At 42.6% G+C, this 19,787-nt stretch overlaps 2 protein-coding genes across 2 annotated transcripts; one reads left to right on the top strand and one right to left on the bottom strand.

Annotated features, from left to right (window-relative positions):
* The first annotated feature begins 27 nt into the window (after positions 1 to 27).
* On the top strand, positions 28 to 11,705 carry LOC115540920 (RING finger protein 150). Its single transcript, XM_030352589.1, has 7 exons — positions 28 to 709; positions 3,503 to 3,753; positions 5,601 to 5,672; positions 6,524 to 6,606; positions 6,752 to 6,848; positions 8,541 to 8,748; positions 9,004 to 11,705. Exons 1-7 carry the CDS (start codon positions 256 to 258, stop codon positions 9,135 to 9,137), a joined length of 1,299 nt encoding a protein of 432 aa, XP_030208449.1. The 5' UTR covers positions 28 to 255; the 3' UTR covers positions 9,138 to 11,705.
* A 315-nt stretch (positions 11,706 to 12,020) lies between these two features.
* glb1 (galactosidase, beta 1) lies at positions 12,021 to 19,787 on the bottom strand. The gene is made up of 16 exons (XM_030352584.1): positions 19,584 to 19,787; positions 17,844 to 18,013; positions 17,410 to 17,560; positions 17,232 to 17,292; positions 17,044 to 17,138; positions 16,721 to 16,901; positions 16,505 to 16,563; positions 16,303 to 16,424; positions 16,164 to 16,204; positions 15,965 to 16,077; positions 15,769 to 15,843; positions 15,556 to 15,645; positions 15,051 to 15,164; positions 14,793 to 14,924; positions 12,873 to 13,106; positions 12,021 to 12,635 (listed from the first exon to the last, which is right to left on the bottom strand). The coding sequence occupies exons 1-16, from the start codon at positions 19,641 to 19,643 to the stop codon at positions 12,393 to 12,395; spliced, it is 1,941 nt and encodes a 646-aa protein (XP_030208444.1). The 5' UTR covers positions 19,644 to 19,787; the 3' UTR covers positions 12,021 to 12,392.

Below are 19,787 nucleotides of genomic sequence, written 5' to 3'. Positions count from 1 at the left end.
CTGACCCCAAACAACAACAGCCTGTATTCTCGCCGGTGGAGGTGCGCTGCTAAGAGCATAAACACCTCAAACGAAAGCCAACGTGTCTGATAGTATTTATAAAAACAAAAAAGTTCTGCTCTTAATTTGTAGAAAAGACATGAACGCATAAAGATTTTTATTTTTATATTATTTTTTAGAAAGGGAGACGATCTCTCCCGACACTGGGCAAGGTGTTCGCCCCGGAGGTGGGGACGGGACCCTTGTTTCTGAAAAATGGCAGTGTCCCTCACCCGAGCTTGCAGGAACATAGCTCTCTCCACCTGCTTCCTGTCTTTTTGTTTCGGAAATGTGCTGTGCCTTGAGTTCACAGTCGCAGAGAAGGAAGAATGGTACACGGCATTCATCAACATAACATATCAAGACCCTGTCACCTCCGAACTCAAAACCGATAAATCCGAGTGTGGTCGCTATGGCGAACACTCCCCAAAGAAGGAAGCTCGCGGACTTGTTTTATTACCTACCTTCTTTCGGGACAGACAAGGATGTCACATTAATGTAAAATTCCCCATCGCCTCCCAGAACATCGCCTGGGTGGCGTTGATCGCTAGGGGGAATTGTACGTTTCGGGAGAAAATCAGCAATGCTGCAAGTCGCAATGCATCCGCAGTTGTCATTTACAATGTGGGCTCCAACAACCCAAACGACACGATAACCATGCCGCACCCAGGTGAGAAGCTTCCAGACGAGTGTCACCATGTTATGTTTTTTTGTTATGTTATTTATTTATTTTTTACTAGTAGTACATTGTTAACTACTAGTTAACGATGTTTGTCTGTGGCAGGGGATGTTTGTCTGTGGAAGTTTGTCCGTGGCAGGGGATGCTTTGCCTCCATTGCTTCTCTTTTTTCATTAAACAGATATCTGGTTTTGATGTAGCTCCCGTGAGATGATCGATATCACAGCCCTTGGCTGAGGAGTAGTTGTGGCGAGGGGTGGGAATAATGAGGTAGCGAAGGAGGAATGGAACGCTACATCATGGCGGAGATGTGGTTATATAGTCGTACATTTATGGGTAGTGAAAATGGGTGCAGTAAGACAATGTCAGCCACACACATCAAGATGTATCAGATTTAAATCGGGAGAGGAATCAAAGAAGAGAATCATGTGATCAGAAGCAAGAAAGTGAAGTACAGGACCTTCAACGAAAGGAAGGGAAGATTGCATGAAAGAAGGGTTAGGCAAACGCTCAACACCTAACGAGGTGCAGTTTCATGGAGCTTTCTCCACATCTGTCTTTAGGAATTAATATTGAATTCGTTAATATGAATTACAATGCAATTATTAATCTTAAAGCTATATAAATACAGATTTTGATGTCTAAAGTAAAAACAAAAGCCAGGTCTTTATTGTGTGAAAAGACTGCCATGTCTAACTTTTTTTGGCTTGTTTCCCTGTTTACCGTGTGGTATTTGAGTGTGTCACTAACAATCCATTATGTCTTAACCTTTATAATCTGCCAAAAACACAAGAGCCAGCAAAAGGGATATCTCCATATTGGCTACATTGTCGTTTTCATTGCCAAATCTTTGCCAACAGTACATTTTAAAACATCACTTCTTTGACTGGCCACAGCCTGCCTGTGTGGGTATTATGGTCTTAGACAGGGCTATTTTTATCTTCTCTGGCTGCGTCACAGTGGGCAGCAGGAGATGTCCTGAGTTTACGGTTTAAGGATATCCTAAAAAGTAAATACCATATTGCAACATTGGAATTTCTTTTCTAATTGTTTGGCTTTAGGATTGCGTTACAGACATGGGTTTTAGTAGGCTACTTGTAAGGCTTTTTTATTCCTGCTATAGTGTATTCATTTATTCTGTGTCCACTGTTTTCCCTTTGCATCAATTTGCTTAAAGCCGTGGCTGGGTTTTCAGGTGAACGGAAAACTCACTTAGTTTGGGTCATGAACTTAAGTCGAGTTTAGAAGAGGCTAGGTATCGTACTCGTAACCAAATGCATTGATAAACCTATACATTTACTTTGTATCCCAGGGAGGCTGGCATGTTAGGGGCTCCTATTATTTGATCCAAACAGAGCATCTTCAGATGGAAGGCTCAATCCTAGCGATGGTGTTGAAGTAGCTCTAGGCACAGAGGCCTCACCATGCAGTATTAAGGGGGCCCCTCAGGGCCACATGTCCGGCACCTGCCTAGGAAGCACTGCTGCTGGGTGAAGCCTGAAGACTCAATCCACCCAGCCTTAGAGGGATGGCTGTGGGGATCTGGACCAAAAAGGACTGCGACAGCCACTCATGTTGAGGGCCCGGTGAATGGAACTAGTAGCAATACAGACATCTTATCTGAACTTATACAGTCACGCTGATTGTCGTGAAAATATAAGCCGTAGCTATATACAACAATAAACCAATTATATAAACCTTGTTTGAATAATAAGTATTGATTTGCATTCTCCTCGGACCTAGGGAAGTCTCCCTTCCACTCTCTCATTGAAAGGTGGTAAAGGTAGTTTGCATTTGCATTGCCACTGTGGCCACAGACTCGAATACTGAGGTCACTCCAATCTACTGACTTCTTTGCTTTGTAGATTCCTTTAACTGCTTTGCAGCCTTGCAGAAATGACAGATTCCTCTAAAGTGTATTGCCCATACCTTGGTCCCTGCCGCCATGAATTACTTCAGCTATGACCAATAGGAAACTGTCAACTATGGTCAATGACCCTCACCTTTGTTACCTGTGTTGTTACTGCCCTTGATTTGAATTTCCCTATAAGAATCATGTAAACCAACTGTCTCATTGAATATGTTCTTGGGAAATCGCTCCCTGTACCTTCCAGAAATCATGCTCTGAAATTACTAACTTGCAAAAAATCTAAGTATTTTTCTTTGTTAACTAGACTCGACCCTAATGAATAGAAATTGAAAATTCAACATTATTTGGTTTTGTCAATTTAAAGCAAAGTATAGCTCCATGAGGTCACTTTGCGTATTTTCAGGATCCCAATTCATGAGCAACAGACAAAAATGTCCAAAATGACATAAATGCAGCTCTCACCACTGGGTCTAAAAGAGTGCCAATGGCCTTGGAAGAAATGCTTCCCGTTAAAGCTACCTATAGATGGAGGAAAAAATGGATTGTCTGTAGCGGGAATCTTTGCTTCCAAAATACTTCAGCAGGTTGACAAAAAAATCGAAGCCCAGAACATCAATGTTATTTGAGTGGAAGGAAATACAGTATGACCTACATAGGGCTCTATAGTGAATGAGCCAGTAGTCAATATGCATCAGCTGTTCTGTTCAAACCTGAACCCCAACGATAATCCATAATTTAAACCGCACAAAATATAAAAACAGTTAGCAAAAGAATGAAGACATCGTATCACAATATTTACAGAATCGCAAATACGTACTATGTCTGCACTCTACGACGCACTCTGCTTTAATGCACTCCGCTGATTCCTGTCCCTGGAGCTAACGTGGGGAGACGGGTGCATTTGACTCCTCCAGGCACCGGAGACATAATCGCTGTGATGATCCCGGAGCCAAAGGGGCAGGACATTGTGGCGTTGCTGGAGCAGGGGGTCATGGTCATGATGGACATCACGGTGGGGACGCGGAACCTGCAGAAGTACGTGAGCAGAACCTCAGTGGTGTTTGTCTCCATCTCCTTTATCGTCCTCATGACCATATCCCTGGCCTGGCTCGTCTTCTACTACATCCAGAGGTTCCGCTACGTCAACGCGCGCGACCGCAACCAGGTAGGGCTTCATGGATGTCTTCTGATCAGATTAAGAACATTGTATTGTCTTTCCACAGTGAGACAAAATGCTATCTTTGGTGTGGGCCACATTAAAACCTGAAACACTATATTCAAATAGGGTAGATGTAAAAAAAAACACAAAATGTGAGGTGGCTGTTTGCGGAATCATACATTTTGAAGTAAACATTAACAGTGATGCAGTGGTGAGTTAGAAGTGATGATATGCATCATCTACACAGGAAAGATTCCTTGTCTTCCAGTGATGTAATGTACTAATATCCTCTGTAGGGCCTGTGAGCTGAAAGTAAAGGAAATGTTTAGCATCTGGACAATCAGAGAGCTTCTGTGTTTACATGCTACTGAGCATGCTCACCGACTTGTTTGTGGGTGTGATGGTGGAAGATGGTGGCTGCGATAAAGGCAGTGTGATAGCTCTGAATTCTTAGTGCAGAACCACATTTCAATAGAGGGGGGATACGGTGTTATGAACCCATTGGAAAGCCGCCGAAGCATTGAAGGAACTGAGCACTGTGTTCAGTTCCTTCAATGCTTGGGCCGCTTTCCAATCAGTAATTAATAAAACCTGGTTTTGTATGCACTTAGATGCCTTTCAGTCTGGAATTCCATGAGCATGCACATTGGCCGGCGAACGTAGAATTTAAACTTATGGATTTCCTTCGTCCGCACTATTGGTTAAAGCAACCTAGCCAGGGTTGTTGTATGCGCTGACCTGAGCTGGACCAAACAAAGATACAGCTACATTTCGAAACTCAGGAAAATGGTTTCACAAAATGACTTGGAGCTGATCACTCATGCATTTGTGTCTTCGCGTTTAGACTATTGTAATAGTTTGTTTTCTTGTCTAAACAAAAAGGAGCTGTCTCGCCTGCAGTTAGTGCAAAACTCTGCAGCGAGAGTTCTGACTCGCACCAATAGGAGGACTCATATAACCCCTATTCTTAAAGCTCTTCATTGGCTGCCAGTTTCGTCCAGGATCAATTTTAAAATTTTGGTTTTAACGTTCAGAGCTTTGCATGGCCAGGCTCCGCCTTACATCAGTGATCTGATCCAGCCTTACACCCCAACTCGGGCTCTGAGGTCTGTGGATCAGAATCTGTTGATTCTCCTCGCACTCGTTTCCGGACCAGAGGAGACGGATCCTTCCAGGCTGTTGCTCCCAGGCTCTGGAACGATCTTCCGCTCTCTCTGCGTTCGATGGAGTCTGTTGACTCCGTCAAAAAGCAACTAAAGACCTATTTGTTTGCTCATGCTTTTGCTTAGCTGTCTTGGGGCTGCTATGTTTGTCACCTAGTTGTCTTGGCCTTTTAAACTTAAATTTGTATGTACTTCTTAACTGTGTATTGTTATTGTTTTTGTTTTAACTGTGAAGCGCTTTGTGACCCTGGTCTGTGAAAGGCGCTGTACAAATAAAGCTTACTTACTTACTTACTTACTTACTTACTTACTTACTAGCTATGGGAGCTGCTAAACAATCGTTTGGAATGCTATAGATGTCTAGAACGACTCGGAACGAGTCTACACCACACATGGCCTATTTATACGTTGACATAGACAATGTCAGCAATTAACCTTGGGTCTTAGCAGACCGGCCAAATTCTTTAATATAAGCATCAGAATGTGACGTATGCGATTTAAGGCAAAAGTCATGATTTTTGGGTCTATTTTCAGGTTTTGCTAATAATACCAGGTTTCTATTTGATTTTATATTTCTAGACCTTGACATCTAATCCTCACTTGTTCTCACCTTTTGTTTCTTGCATCATATCTCATATCATCATATCTTGCATCATATGAACATCTTTCTTGTTCATTTTGATCTTTCAGAGGCGCCTGGGAGATGCAGCCAAAAAGGCCATCAGCAGGTTAGAAGTGCGAACCATCAAGAAAGGGGACACGGTTCGTGCTGTTTGATTGTTTCTCCGTCACATGTATGAACCCAATCACTTGTGGAAAAACACCAAAACTCCTAGTTTCCTTGCCTGTTGTTTTTCTTACCAGAACTTATGAGAATATCTTTTTCTGTCTTCTTGTTAGGTTATCTCCAAGGCTTTTTTGGTAGGGCAAAAACATTGTGAATCCTTCCACGCAGGAATTACTTCATTGCGGTATTTTTAATTCAGATCTATGGTTTTGATTAGCCAGGGTTCTCCAGATCAGCTGTTTTAATTTGAAGGAATACTGATCTAGTGATTCAACAAATAATAATATAAGTAATATTTGAATATGGGAACGATAACGCGGTCATGGCAGGTTATATACAATAGCCAACAAATGCGTGATCCTTATGGATTCCAATCATTAATCACAATGGGATAAGATAAGCAATGTGTGCATTTGTAAGGTGCTGCAGTACTAATACAAATGTGTGGTATCTATAATGGGCCTTCGGTTCGAAGCAGTTCACCGTTTACCTTTTGAACTGAGTTTATGCCAATGTCTGTTTATGGAAAATTACATTTAGGACTTTGACATCGAAAACCAGTGAGTAATCCAGCTCTTTGGAACATGTCCTTGTGCAGACCTCTCAATAAATGCCCGGCAGCCAAACAGTCCCCAGTACTATGCAATGTAAGCAACATGGCTACATAATAGTTTAAGCTTAGCCTGTTGCCTTTTAATATATATTAACCCATCACATCTTCATGTTGTTGGGGATGGTTGTAGTTGTATCTTATCTTATCTTATTCTACCTGCAATATAAAATACAATTAAGAAGGACTTCCTATATTCTTTTCCCTACTGTGCAGGAAATAGATTCAGAGTTTGACAGCTGCCCAGTTTGCATTGAAAGTTACAAGCCCAACGACGTTGTAAGGATCTTACCGTGCAGGTAAAACACTGGCTCTCCTCATTTGGTTAGTCAAACTCCTTGCATGTTATTTTTCATACAATTCATTTGAGAGTCTTCCTTCGGTGCATTAAATGTAGTTTGGCGTCAGTATCAATGATTTTTTTGTTTTATTTGGTTGATCCAGGCATCTGTTCCATAAACACTGCATTGACCCGTGGCTGCAGGACCAGAGAACTTGCCCCATGTGCAAAACCAACATCCTCAAGGCACTGGGCATTATGGTACGGCCACACAGCCCTCTCCTCACAACGAACGTAGAATGTGCTACTTTAAGAATGTAATCCTATTATAAGAGGGACTTAAAAACCCGGCCTCGGTCTGGGTTAGTGACAGAAAGGTTAAGGCGGAGAGTACGTGCAGCTGAAGGTAGTTCAGGAAGAGGAAGTCGCATCCCTCCCAGAGGAGCTCAAAGGAGCTTGGAGAGGATCAAGGCGAGGTGGTTCTTGTGTTCAGGGAGCACTGGAGGGATGGCATGTCCCAGCTAGCCTGGGAACGCCTAGGGATCTCCGAAAGAGATCCTGCTCGGCTTTACCTGCCCTTTAAGAACCCCTCAAGCAAAGAGATCGATGGATAGGCTAGGCTACCCTTGATGGATAAGCTAGGCTATCCTTTATGTTGATGGATATGCTAGGGCTAGGCTACCCTTGATGGATATGCTAGGGCTAGGCTACCCTTGATGGATAGGCTAGGCTACCCTTGATGTATAAGCTAGGCGTACCTTTTCAGACGATGGATATGCTAGGCTACCCGTAATGGATAAGCTATGCTATCCTTTCTGTTGATGGATCTGCTACGCTACCCTTGATGGATAAGCTAGGATATTTTTTCTGTTGATGGATATGCTAGGATACCGGTGGTGGATAGGCTAGGCTGCCTTTGATGGATAAGCTAGGCTATCCTTGATGAATAAGCTAGGCTACTCTTGATGGATAAGCTAGGCTATCCTTTAATGGGTAGGCTAGGCTACCTTTCATGGATAAGCTAGGCTATCCTTTCTGTTGATGGATATGATATGCTACCCTTGATGGATAAGCTAGGCTATCCTTTCTGTTGATGGATATGCTAGGCTACCCGTGATGCATAGGCTAGGCTGCCTTTGATGGATAAGCTAGGCTATCCTTGATGAATAAGCTAGGCTACCCTTGATGGATAGGCTAGGCTACCCTTGATGTATAAGCTAGGCGTACCTTTTCAGACGATGGATATGCTAGGCTACCCGTAATGGATAAGCTAGGCTATCCTTTCTGTTGATGGATCTGCTACGCTACCCTTGATGGATAAGCTAGGATATTTTTTCTGTTGATGGATATGCTAGGATACCGGTGGTGGATAGGCTAGGCTGCCTTTGATGGATAAGCTAGGCTATCCTTGATGAATAAGCTAGGCTACTCTTGATGGATAAGCTAGGCTATCCTTTAATGGGTAGGCTAGGCTACCTTTCATGGATAAGCTAGGCTATCCTTTCTGTTGATGGATATGATATGCTACCCTTGATGGATAAGCTAGGCTATCCTTTCTGTTGATGGATATGCTAGGCTACCCGTGATGCATAGGCTAGGCTATCCTTGATGGATAAGCTAGGCTATCCTTGATGAATAAGCTAGGCTACCCTTGAGGGATAGGCTAGGCTACCCTAGATGGATAGGGTAGCCGCTAAGCTACCCTTGATGGATAGGCTAGGCTACCCTTGATGGATAGTCTAGGCTCCCCTAGATGGATAGGCTGGCCGCTAGGCTACCCTTGATGGATAGGCTAGGCTCCCCTAGATGGATAGGCTGGCCGCTAGGCTACCCTTGCTGAACAAGCTAGGGTAGCCTAGGCTACCCTTGCTGAACAAGCTGAATGGAAAGCTACCCTTTCCATTCAGAAACCGCAGCATAGTGCTGCAGACTAACCCCCCAGTCTTCTTTCAGCCCAGTGAAGATGGCTCGGACGAGATACCCCCAGAGTACGAGGCTTCCATCGGGCCCACCAACGCAATCACCGGGGCGAGCGAGATGACGGTGAACGAGAGCTCGGTGGTGCTGGACCCAGTAGCAGGGTCCATCAGCCTGCAGCAGCTCTCTGACCAGGATGACTGGGTACCCCCTGCACCGGAGCACGGACCAGACTGTACTGGTGGTGAGTCAGCCCTCCACCATGACCTGAATCCATGGGATTTGATTAATTGGCAGCCACAGATTAGATGAGGTGTGTGTGTGTGTGTGTGTGTGTGTGTGTGTGTGTGTGTGTGTGTGTGTGTGTGTGTGTGTGTGTGTGTGTGTGTGTGTGTGTGTGTGTGTGTGTGTGTGTGTGTGTGTGTGTGTTCTTCACAGGCCTGACATAAGCATTGCGCCCAATCCACTGCATCTTCACCATATCCTCCCTCTCCCTCAGACCCCCCCCCACTGAGCAGCGGCCCGGACCCCCCCAGAATGGGGGCCCGCGTGGGGGACGAGGAGCAGCCTGCGGAGCCCCAACCGCTGGGGCAGAACTCTTTGGTGGATTGCCACTCTGTGTCACCGGATTAAAGGGATCCCATTGATAGTTTGGACGTTGGTGACCGAGGAGAACAGACGACCCGCGTGTTACTTTCTGTTTTTCTTCTTTGTTGTGGACGAACACACCGCTGCTGGCCCTTGTGATGACTGATGTCACAGTCAACAGATGTGGAGAAGAGAGGGAGGACTGTCCCTCTGTTATTGTATTGTGTCTGTTGATGGGCCAACCACCTCCCCCCTCCTCCCTACTGTTGATGGGACGGGCCTTAAGAGTTTTAATGGACATCAGATGTTTGGGGGAGGGCTTGCTTATTCCAATACGTTTCAGTTGTCCCTTTTTGTTGTTTACGTTGTGGTTTTTTTTCTGCATTATATGTGCCTTATGTGAATCGTTTTTTACTGCAATCACATTTCAGAATGGATTCTCTATATGACATGCATTCATAGGGTACATCACAACAGCGTTGAACATGTGTCAAAGTGTCTGGTATGTTCTCCTACCAGTGAAATCCTTTTAAAATGCCCTTAGGGATAACGTTTAAATAACCAGCATGTTTGTAGAGTTTGTTCAAATTTTTGTTTACCTCAAACAAAATGATAGGTCCAATATTTTTCGCTGTTTACGCCGTTATGTCAGGTGTATGTACACGTATAAACGTAGTTCGATAGCCAACGAAATGTTAAACTAAGAGCGGAAGTTGGTGTTTATATTTGCCTAGCAAATTACTATAGGAACACGCTTCTCACTCAACTTTTATTTTTATAATGTATGCACATTTTATGATAAATAGGACTGTATATAGCACATTTGTACCTCCTGTCATTGGGTCTTATGTTTTTATCAGTCGAACTGCACCTATTGAATTTTTTTATCCATTTGTCCTTTGCTTTCTGAAACCCTATGAAGTGTGGTGTGAATGACGGATAAGTCAAGCTGTCCTCACCGGTTGACAATCATGACTAGTCCCTCTAGTGCATTTGTAAAAAGGAGGTCCCTAACTGCCCGTTGTCTTACTGTGGCTGGTTTACCAAGAAAAGCCACACATCGAATGGCTATGGGCTGTTTGGGTGCTCACTGTAGCATATTGAAACGGTATATGTGCCAAACATGTAGGTTATTATTAACATGACTGTTAACAATCTCATAGAGAGATAACCACTAGGATGTCTACATTACAGTTGTCTTGTCTGTGTGTCTGAATTCAACATAATATGTTCAATCTATGGCATAAAAATTGTGTATATTTTGTTATGCAAAGTTTATTTTTGTAAGAAAGTTACTACTGTTTACAAAAGCCCACCTTTTGCATTTACTGGGTGAATTTTGGAAGATTTCTACATCAGATGAGTTTCAGGTTAAAAAGACATTCGGATTTATCATTACCTTAATTATAATACTCATCAACCCATTAATGTAAGATAAGGAAAATCCTATATCTAAACACATTTGATATTAAGTTACTTATGAAACCCCCTGGGAGATATTACCAGGAGACTTGCTGTCTTTTAAAAAGGCATTGGTTATTGGTGGACTACGTGCTCCATTATGTCAGGATAGAAACAGTATGACTGTACTCATTTATCGGACACTTCCATCCTAAACGAAATTCATCCAAGTCTCCAAAAGTAGATTTTCCTAAGGAGCAGGTAGAATTTTGGAATCCTGCTCACGGGCGCCCATCCAACCCAACACACATCGGGGATTCGACCCAGCCACTACATTTTAATTCCAGATACAGTTGTCTTTGTACAGGTCTAATTTCTACAAGATTAACAATTTGGTCAGATTGCTTGTTGAATTAAGATTAAAAAGAACACTTTCATTTTCTCAAATCACAGCATTCAGGAGACTAGGACGACTAATACTACGACAACAGTTTTTGAAGGAATTGTGTTTGTAAGAGGAAAAATTCACTGCTGCATGGCATCAATATAATCATCTGGAAAACATCTTGTTGCCTTTATCTTGAGCTCTATTGTCAACAAATGATGTGGATTATCATTTCTGACCTCACAGTTCCAATGGCAAATGTTTGTTTAGTTGCAATGATAAATCATGAGCAGCCGGTCTTGTATCATAGGTTTAATATTTGTATGCTCTGTTACGATGGATTTACGTTAAGTAGGGTGAATGTCTCTTGGTTTTCCTACATTATAGTTCACATCCTGTAATTAGGAAGAGGAAATTGTTGATTTAAACAAACCACCAACAAACTATATTTTAGATTATGTTTCATCTGTGTTTTCCTTTGTCCTGTCTATGTTAAGGTTTTTTAGTTGGTATAATATATTTTTATATACACCTTTCACAAATGCACTTTATTATTCCAAAAGATGAGAAAGGGAGTATGCTTTTGACTCCTGTAAGTCTTACTTGTGCAGTTTTATGAGGGCTATGTATCAGAAATGGCGCTTGACCAAACTGTTGCTTTCTGAATGTATGATTCTGTAGAATTTGGGGAGTTAATGCGTTCACCAGATATAGTGTGCCCTACAACATGAATTGCTATTTTGTGATATGCTTAACTATGTTGCATGAGTTTGTATACATAACCGTCAAGGAGCCTACAAGAAAAGTAAACATTCCTCAGAATTTAACCCATTTTTTTGTTTTTTTCCCTACATGAAAATCCCCCCCAGCAACTAGGTAAGTATCTGTTTCCGACATTCTGGTTTGGTAAACAGTGATTCTAAGACTGATTCTTTATTGCCTTATGGTCGATTAATGACATCTAGTGGTAAAAAGATGTTTAGCCCTACAACATTACTAGGGCGTGTAGTTTCCATCCACTTTCTGTGTGGAACTGCAACAGACTTCTTTGCTAAAAACAGTTACTATCGCAACAATTTGTAAGTCGCTTTGGACAAAAACCTCAGCTGATGTAATGTAACAAGCAAACATTAAGTTTGAAACATTATGCAAGGATATTTTTTTTATTGACGTATAAAAGAACAGTCATATAGTGTTTCCCATTTTAAATAGATACCAGCTGAAATTAATTTAGAATATACTGTCATAAAAAAGATTGTACAGAATTAAATTCACAGAATTTCATACAAGTGAATGATTTCAAATATTAACTTCCGTTGAAGATAAAGACCCGAGGTCCATCCAGAATCATTGAGGTAGAGCCACCAACATAGATTGATCAAAAAAAAAGTCATAAAAGTCAGACGTGTTATTCTTTAACGCTCAACGTCTGCCTCTGTGCCATTGTATATAAATCAACAGTGCAAATTGATTCCTCTGGGCATCCAATCAGAGATGAGCACAGCTCCGGACAACTAGCCGCCTCTGAGGAACAACCTCTGGCAGTGGGCCGAGGAGACAGTGGCGTTCAGGATGGGGGTCTTGGTGAACTCCACCACGCAGGGTCCCGTGGTACAGGGGGACGCCTCCAGCTCCAGGACCGTAACGTTGTTTGGGTCCGCCGTGCTGAGGACGCTGGCCGGCACAAAGAGGGTCACCTGGGGTCCCCGGGAGGGCCAGTAGCGCCCCAGGTTGACGCCGTTAATCCAAACCTGGCCCTAAAATGACAAGACACCAAAACAAGAGTCAAATATTGGGCCATTGTTTTGGTTTGGAATTACATAACTCGCTACATTGAGGGGAAAGCGATCGGTGTGTGTTCTGCATTTCTGATTTTGAATTGTATATATATTTTATTGTTTTGTAACATCCAGGAAAGGAAACAAACATTCTGTTCCTTCTCAAACTTACTTTGTCTAGGCCATATTAATAAACCGTTTTACAATGCCACGTGCCTTAATCCAGCCCGGGAACTGAACGTAGGTGTCCTGGGGCAGGTTTGGGATGCCATCAGGTATCAGGAAGCTTCCCCTGTAGAAGGCTGGCAGGGAGAAGCTGGTTGGCTGGCTGGAGCCTGGCACCTTGGTCTGTTGTATGAGCCCCTTGCTGACTGCCTCATCGATATTCAGACTGTACATGGTCCAGCCACTCAGCACATCTTTGCCTAATGTCAAGTTGGACACCAAGCCCTGTATCGTTTATTTTGTTGAGAACACAAAATCCATTAAACCCAAATTACAACATCATCTCTCTCTCTCTCTCTCTCTCTCTCTCTCTCTCTCTCTCTCTCTCTCTCTCTCTCTCTCTCTCTCTCTCTCTCTCTCTCTCTCTCTCTCTCTCTCTCTCTCTCTCTCTCTCTCTCTCTCTCTCTCTCTCTCTCTCTCTCTCTCTCTCTCTCTCTCTCTCTCTCTCTCTCTCTCTCTCTCTCTCTCTCTCTCTCTCTCTCTCTCTAATCATATTATTTCCAAGCAGACTATTTGAGCACAGGTAAGAAAGACGTTACATTTGGAGGGAGGAAAGTAGTTTCCGCTGACCTTTATTAATCTATATGTATACTTTTACTTTTGTATTTTATATTGATGGGCCTTGAAGTTCACATTTGTTTCCAACATCATATTTTGATGCCTTCCACTATTTTTGACCGCTTTAGCCCCGCCCAAGTCCCTCTGCCTGTGGCGGAGCAAAGATAGTGAGTAATCAAGAGTAATGAGCTGCAGCTGAGACGGGGGGAAGTCCTTTTGGTGGAGAGCAAAGAAAAAACGTTAGAACACCTTTGTTTGAAACCCATATAAGAAGAGTTTTAAGATTATTCAGCCCTCCTAATTAGAGAAATAAGAAACTTAAGCTACGGTGCTGAGGCACCATCAATCATTGTGGATTTGGCTGGAAAGTGAGAAATACAATTTAAGCAGTTTTACTTGAAATAAATCTCAACATGAAGCTGGAAATTAAAGAAACTTTGTACAATTGTAGCCTACGACATTAACTTGATTTCAGTTAATGTACGTGTTTCTTGTTGAGTTGAGCCTACTAGCTGTGACGTATAAAAACCGCTCAGGGTGACAGACCCCCCTGTGTCCCGGGGATGGTCCCCGTTTTGATGTCCTGTCCCCAGCTGGAGCTGTCCTCGGTAATTTCTCTGTTTATAATAATAACTAAATATAGGCAAGATTTTGAAATGGGAAAGCTTCTAGTTTTGCTGAGAAAGTTGGTTATTGTTCTGGGTCAATCTGAACGGTATGGAATGTCATTTGAGTCAATATTAAACAGATACATTATGAAATTAATCAAAGGCTGGGGAATAAATTCTGGAAAAGTAAGCCTCATGAAATGTATAAAAATGTAAAGTTCCTTTATTGCCAGTGTCTCACTGGCTCATGTTGCAACAGGGCAAAATGATTGCTACTGGCATTGCTAACGCCCCCCAGTCTACTCTGAAACACTCCTTGCTCTGCGGACTGAAAACAGTAAGCTGCTCTCCCAGCATAGGACGCTAACCTTTTCTTATTTATACATAAATGGCACATTACATTATGTTTGGGTATCTCCTTATTAATGTTTACCTCAATCATATATTGATGTATTTTGCGTTTTCACATCTGAGTATTACACACTTAAATATCAGAATAACCCTTGTGGGAATGTCATTTACTCATTGGCTCAATTGAACCCAAACAAGATGGATGCAACACATTTATTTCAGTAGGTTGAACCTGGTTTCACTGATATGAGTTCTATGTTATCGGGGCCTTTCATTTGCTTTTGCTTAGCCTGTAAACTTGTGACCTGCTGACCAAGTTCTCCCGCCCACTGTACCGCCACATTTTGGCATCCCCTGATTGTCCGTTGCAACCATGATACCTCAAGAGACCAACCTTGAAGTCGTTCATGCCCCTTCCATAGTTGATGCGGCCCATGTTCTCGACCAACAAGTCAACCTGACCTCCAGAGCTTCCTGTTATGTTGATAGTCAACACTTTGTCCCTCTCCAGGACTCCCATTGGCACCTGAGAGGAAGCCAGAACCTTAGCAAATCTAAAATTCCACCACAAAGGACTTTGCCATTACTTGCTAATGCACCACAGCATCCTATAACCTTTTTTTTTTTTTTTTAATTACGCCAAGAAACTCACCCCATCGACTGACACGTACGCCCGATCGTGAACTCCATTCAGTGGGGAGGAAAGGGGAGTTGGTGAGCTGCAGTTAACCGGGAGCTTGGTCCTGTAGAGGACAAACCCAAAGGCCTGTGGCCGGGGAATCAAACATGGACACAGAGGTTAACAAAATTCTGTGATGATGAAATGTATATTTCATTCTTTGAAGTAAAAGTAGTAGGTGTATAGAATTATGCAGCAATTGGGTTGCTGATTGCAACAAACAGTTTTGGATACACAGTTTCTCCAAAAGAGAAATGACCTACCTTAAGTTTTCAAAAAGGGAAACTACCTCAAAAACATCGATCTGGGATTATACACTTTAAATTTGTGGATAACATATTATACAACATTTCTGCCAAGTCTGTTTCTCTATATTCCACTAAATTCTACACACTGGACCTTTTAAAATAAAAAGGTATTGGACATGAAAATGCAGATGGTCCTAATTATTCAAAGGTGAATTATAGACGAGCGGTACCTGATTTAATTCAATGAAGCTCATTGGATGTATGCTTTTCACCGGTCCCGAGAATGACAGTATTTCCAAGGCACTCATGACTGTCTGGACCTGAGGGAGTATACATTTTGTTTTTGCAGTTCTTTTTTATAAACTCTAAATTCAGTCTAAAGAATACCTCTCACCAGTAGTAATAGATCATATGTAATTGGTTTAAAGTGAACCCAGTACAACCTTTGTCATCTTAACAGCCCCATAAGCGTATTTTGGAGTGGATGGAGGGATTGGCCCATCTGGTATCTTCCGATACTGTTTAGGGGAGGATCCAAACAGGTTAACCAGATAAACACGTATTTTATAATGGCTGCCTCTTAACAGATACGGTGACCCTAATGTTTTATTATTTGAACTGACGGGTTCATTTTCCTACCATTTTAATAACTTCTCTAATGGCAAAGTACTTGTCAGTGAGGTCACCGGCCTCTGTGAGCGGGGCATCGTAGTCATAGCTGGTGGGCTGTGGGGCGTACGGGTTATTCGCACCTACACATACAAGCAACACGTTTCACAAATAAACCGAGAAAACATCCGTCCCCTACAAAACCATCCAGCAAAAAGAAGCCACTTACCGTTCCAGTATCCAAAATTAGTCCCCCCGATAAACATGTATCTGGAAGTATAACCACGACAACCACATCACTGGCTATTCCACAGACTTACATTTGTATGCATTGGCTGCCCGCCCCCCCAGAAGTCAGAGAAACTCACAAGTTAACATTGGCGCTGAGGGCCAAGATCTCATTGAGAGACTTGGCCAAAACGGCTGTTGAAACGGTGGAGTGGTGGCTCCCCCAGTGGTCCAGCCACCCAGCGTAAAACTCTGAGTTCACCTGTAACACAGGAGACCAGTCTGGTTGGATGTTGCCCCGGCGATTCTAAAGGGAGTGAAACAATGGTGGGAGATATTCACCAGCGGTCCACGGGGTTCCACATGTCTCTGGGCAGCGAATGCAGCACTGACGTTACCGCCTTGGGAAAACAAACACAACACAGGCCACGACTGATTCCCTCACCTCACACCGAGACGTCATGTGAGGGACCAGAGCTTCGATCCTCTGGCTGTAACCAAATGACGAGTCAACATAGAGGTGGACCAGAGGGTTTCTGTGTAATGTCATGTGGTTACCTGGACCAAAGTCCACAGTCGCATAAAGACCCTGTATGGAGCCGCACTTGAGGTACCCAAGACCCGCGCCGTCAGTGGTGAACAGCACCGCCTCCTCCCCCAGGTGTCCCCGGAATAACTTGGACAGGTGACGCATGTAGTTGTAGTCACATGTGAAGTAGCTGCCATATTCGTTTTCAACCTTGACCGAAAGGGAACATTGCTAGAGGTAAATTCCGCAGCCAGTGTTTTGCAGTGGACTACTCGGCCAACAAATCTTAAAACGGTTTTGAAATAAAGTATAAAAAGCTGAAGGGTTACAATTGTCTGTTCATGGGACTTGCCTGGACGGATATAATCGGCCCTCCGTTCTGATATAGGAAAGGTTTCATCATCGGTAGCAACTTTCCCATCCATGTGTCCACCGCTGCAATGTAATCTGTAGAGGAATTATGCAACATGCATTACAGAATGTAACCCAAGGAATACGTCAGTCCTTTTATGTCTTTTAATAGTTACTCTTTCTACCTACCCGGGTCTAAAGAGCGCAGCACTATGTCTTTCTTCATGAGAAGCCAGGCAGGCAAGCCACCCTACAAGACATCAGTATGTATTAAATAAAAACAAACGTAATAACTCAGGCATTTCCTTTGTTGTGTATCTGGGTGTGGGTGGGTGTGGCGATGACATTAAGGAGAAAAGTATTTCACCATATCCCACTCTGCGCATACGTAGGGCCCAGGCCGCAGAATAACCAGTAAACCGATGTCTTGGGCCAGCTGAAGAAAGTGCTCCAGGTCTCTGTCTCCATTGAAAATGTACTGACTTGGAGACGGCTCGTGGAAGTTCCAGGGAACATATCTTTTAGGAGAATGAAGAGTGTCAGTATTGTTCACATTAGGCTTTCAAAATATAAGGATTGGAGGTTGGACACTCAGGTTGCCTGCTATTCATCACAATAACATTTGAAGCAAGATCTTTAAAAACCCGGGGGGACAAAGCACTTTTCGGCCACAAACAAATGTCCCTAATCTCCCCATAAGTACATGTTATCTTGATCTAGGAAGTTGGAAGCACAGTCAACTTGTACATTGATGAGCCTAATCGGTCACATTCCCGCCAATGAATAATGAGGTACACGTACGTCTGAATGGTATTTAGTCCAGCCATGTACATCTTCAGCAGGCGGTCCTTCCAGTACACTCTGGGTATCCGGCTGTAGTGGATGCTCCCAGATATGTAGCGGAATTCCTCGCCATCCTTGCGAAAGCAGTCGTTTTTGTAGTCTATGCTAAATGACCGCAGTGCCCCAAGCTGATGGGACAGAAATGGAAAGCACTTCATCGGAAATCCTTTAAAAATAATTAGTAAATATAACAATTTTGGACCATTATCTGAATCAGGAAGCACGTGCAACATATCGGGTCGATTTCAGTGTTCTCTCTGTTTATCTTCTGTGTGACAAAAGATGACCATGATATTAATCAACGAAGGTGTATAGCTAAGCTTGAGATAAGAATAAAGAAAAAAAAGGAGGAATGCATCAAGTGAAGAATGATAAGTCTGTCTCCTAATTACACAGCGCCTGTCAAATGTATACATACATTTGACATGCAACGAATGTGATATGCAACGAATACGGTACATGTACCGTATTCGTTGCATATCACATTTTTATTGCGTAAGTTTTAAGGGAAAAGGATACGACGCTGAAGTTGGCATCCGATTCGCAGCATCCGATTCGGCTTGAAAACCACTTAGAATCTTCAAATCGGTCCTGATTGAAAACCACTACACCTAGACTCTTCAAATTTGGACTACATTATCACAGTGAGGCTATACATTATGTAAAACATAGTTTCAGATTTGTGAAACCTTTACCCTATTTGTGAAAATGCAATACAGGCTTATTTGAATGCTTTTTAGGGGTCCAGACCGCATTGCATTTTCACAAATAGGTTAAAGGTTTCACAAATCGTATGTTTTACATAATGTATAGCCTCACTGTGATAATTTAGTCCAGATTTGAAGAGTCTAGGTGTAGTGGTTTTTAATCAGGATCAGTTCTAATGCGGTCTGGACCCCTAAAAAGCATTAAAATGTGCCTTTATTGCATTTTCACAAATAGGATAAAGGTTTCACAAATCTGAAACTATGTTTTACATAATGTATAGCCTCACTGTGATAATTTAGTCCAGATTTGAAGAGTCTAGGTGTAGTGGTTTTCAATCAGGACCCGTTCTAATGCAGTCTGGACCCCTAAAAAGCATTAAAATGTGCCTGTATTGCATTTTCACAAATAGAAAAAAGGTTTCACAAATCTGTAACTATGTTTATTATAATGTATAGCCTCACTGTGATAATTTAGTCCAGATTGGAAGAGTCTAGGTGTAGTGGTTTTCAATCAGGACCGATTTAAAGTGGACCAGCTGCTGAATCGGATGCTGCGAATCGGATGCCAACTTCAGCGTCGTGAAAAGGATGGCATCTCATGTGACACCAATGATTTGCCAATATACTGGTATAGGTACCAGGCAATGTAGAATGGTTGCATAATGTACTACAGCAGTCACCGTTATATTGTCAGTGATAATATTTATATCTAACAGTAGAAATATATATTTTTAATAAAGCCTAGGTGAAATCCTGGTGACGATTGGGCCTCATTACAAGGAAATAACTGATGATGCAATATGAATAAAACAAAGCTTAATATGTGAACAGATGCTCGGCCTGTGTCTCCATTTCTTGACAACACGCACACACCTTATATTACATGGAATGATCTCCTAGTCAACATTTTTGATTGCATTAATTGTCATTGCCTTTTGCAAAACCGAAACTGCAAAATCGAGGAAGCTAAGGACGATCAATTGCTACTTACTGAATTTCCCAGGAGCACCAGTACAACGGCGCCGATACGAAGGAAAGAAGACAGTATCATGTTTTACTTCGTTTTAACTGACTCTTACGATAGCGGTGTTTTAGATGGACAGAGTCGCCGGTCCCCTGTGAGTCCGACAAAGACTGAATGAGTTGCGGACTAGTTATCATGTGACGTGGTTGTTGTGATAAATCGAGTATTGTT

The sequence above is a fragment of the Gadus morhua genome, chromosome 3 (genome assembly GCF_902167405.1).
Source record: "Gadus morhua chromosome 3, gadMor3.0, whole genome shotgun sequence".
Classification (NCBI taxonomy): domain Eukaryota; kingdom Metazoa; phylum Chordata; class Actinopteri; order Gadiformes; family Gadidae; genus Gadus; species Gadus morhua.
This window is presented reverse-complemented; position numbering and strand designations above follow the sequence as displayed.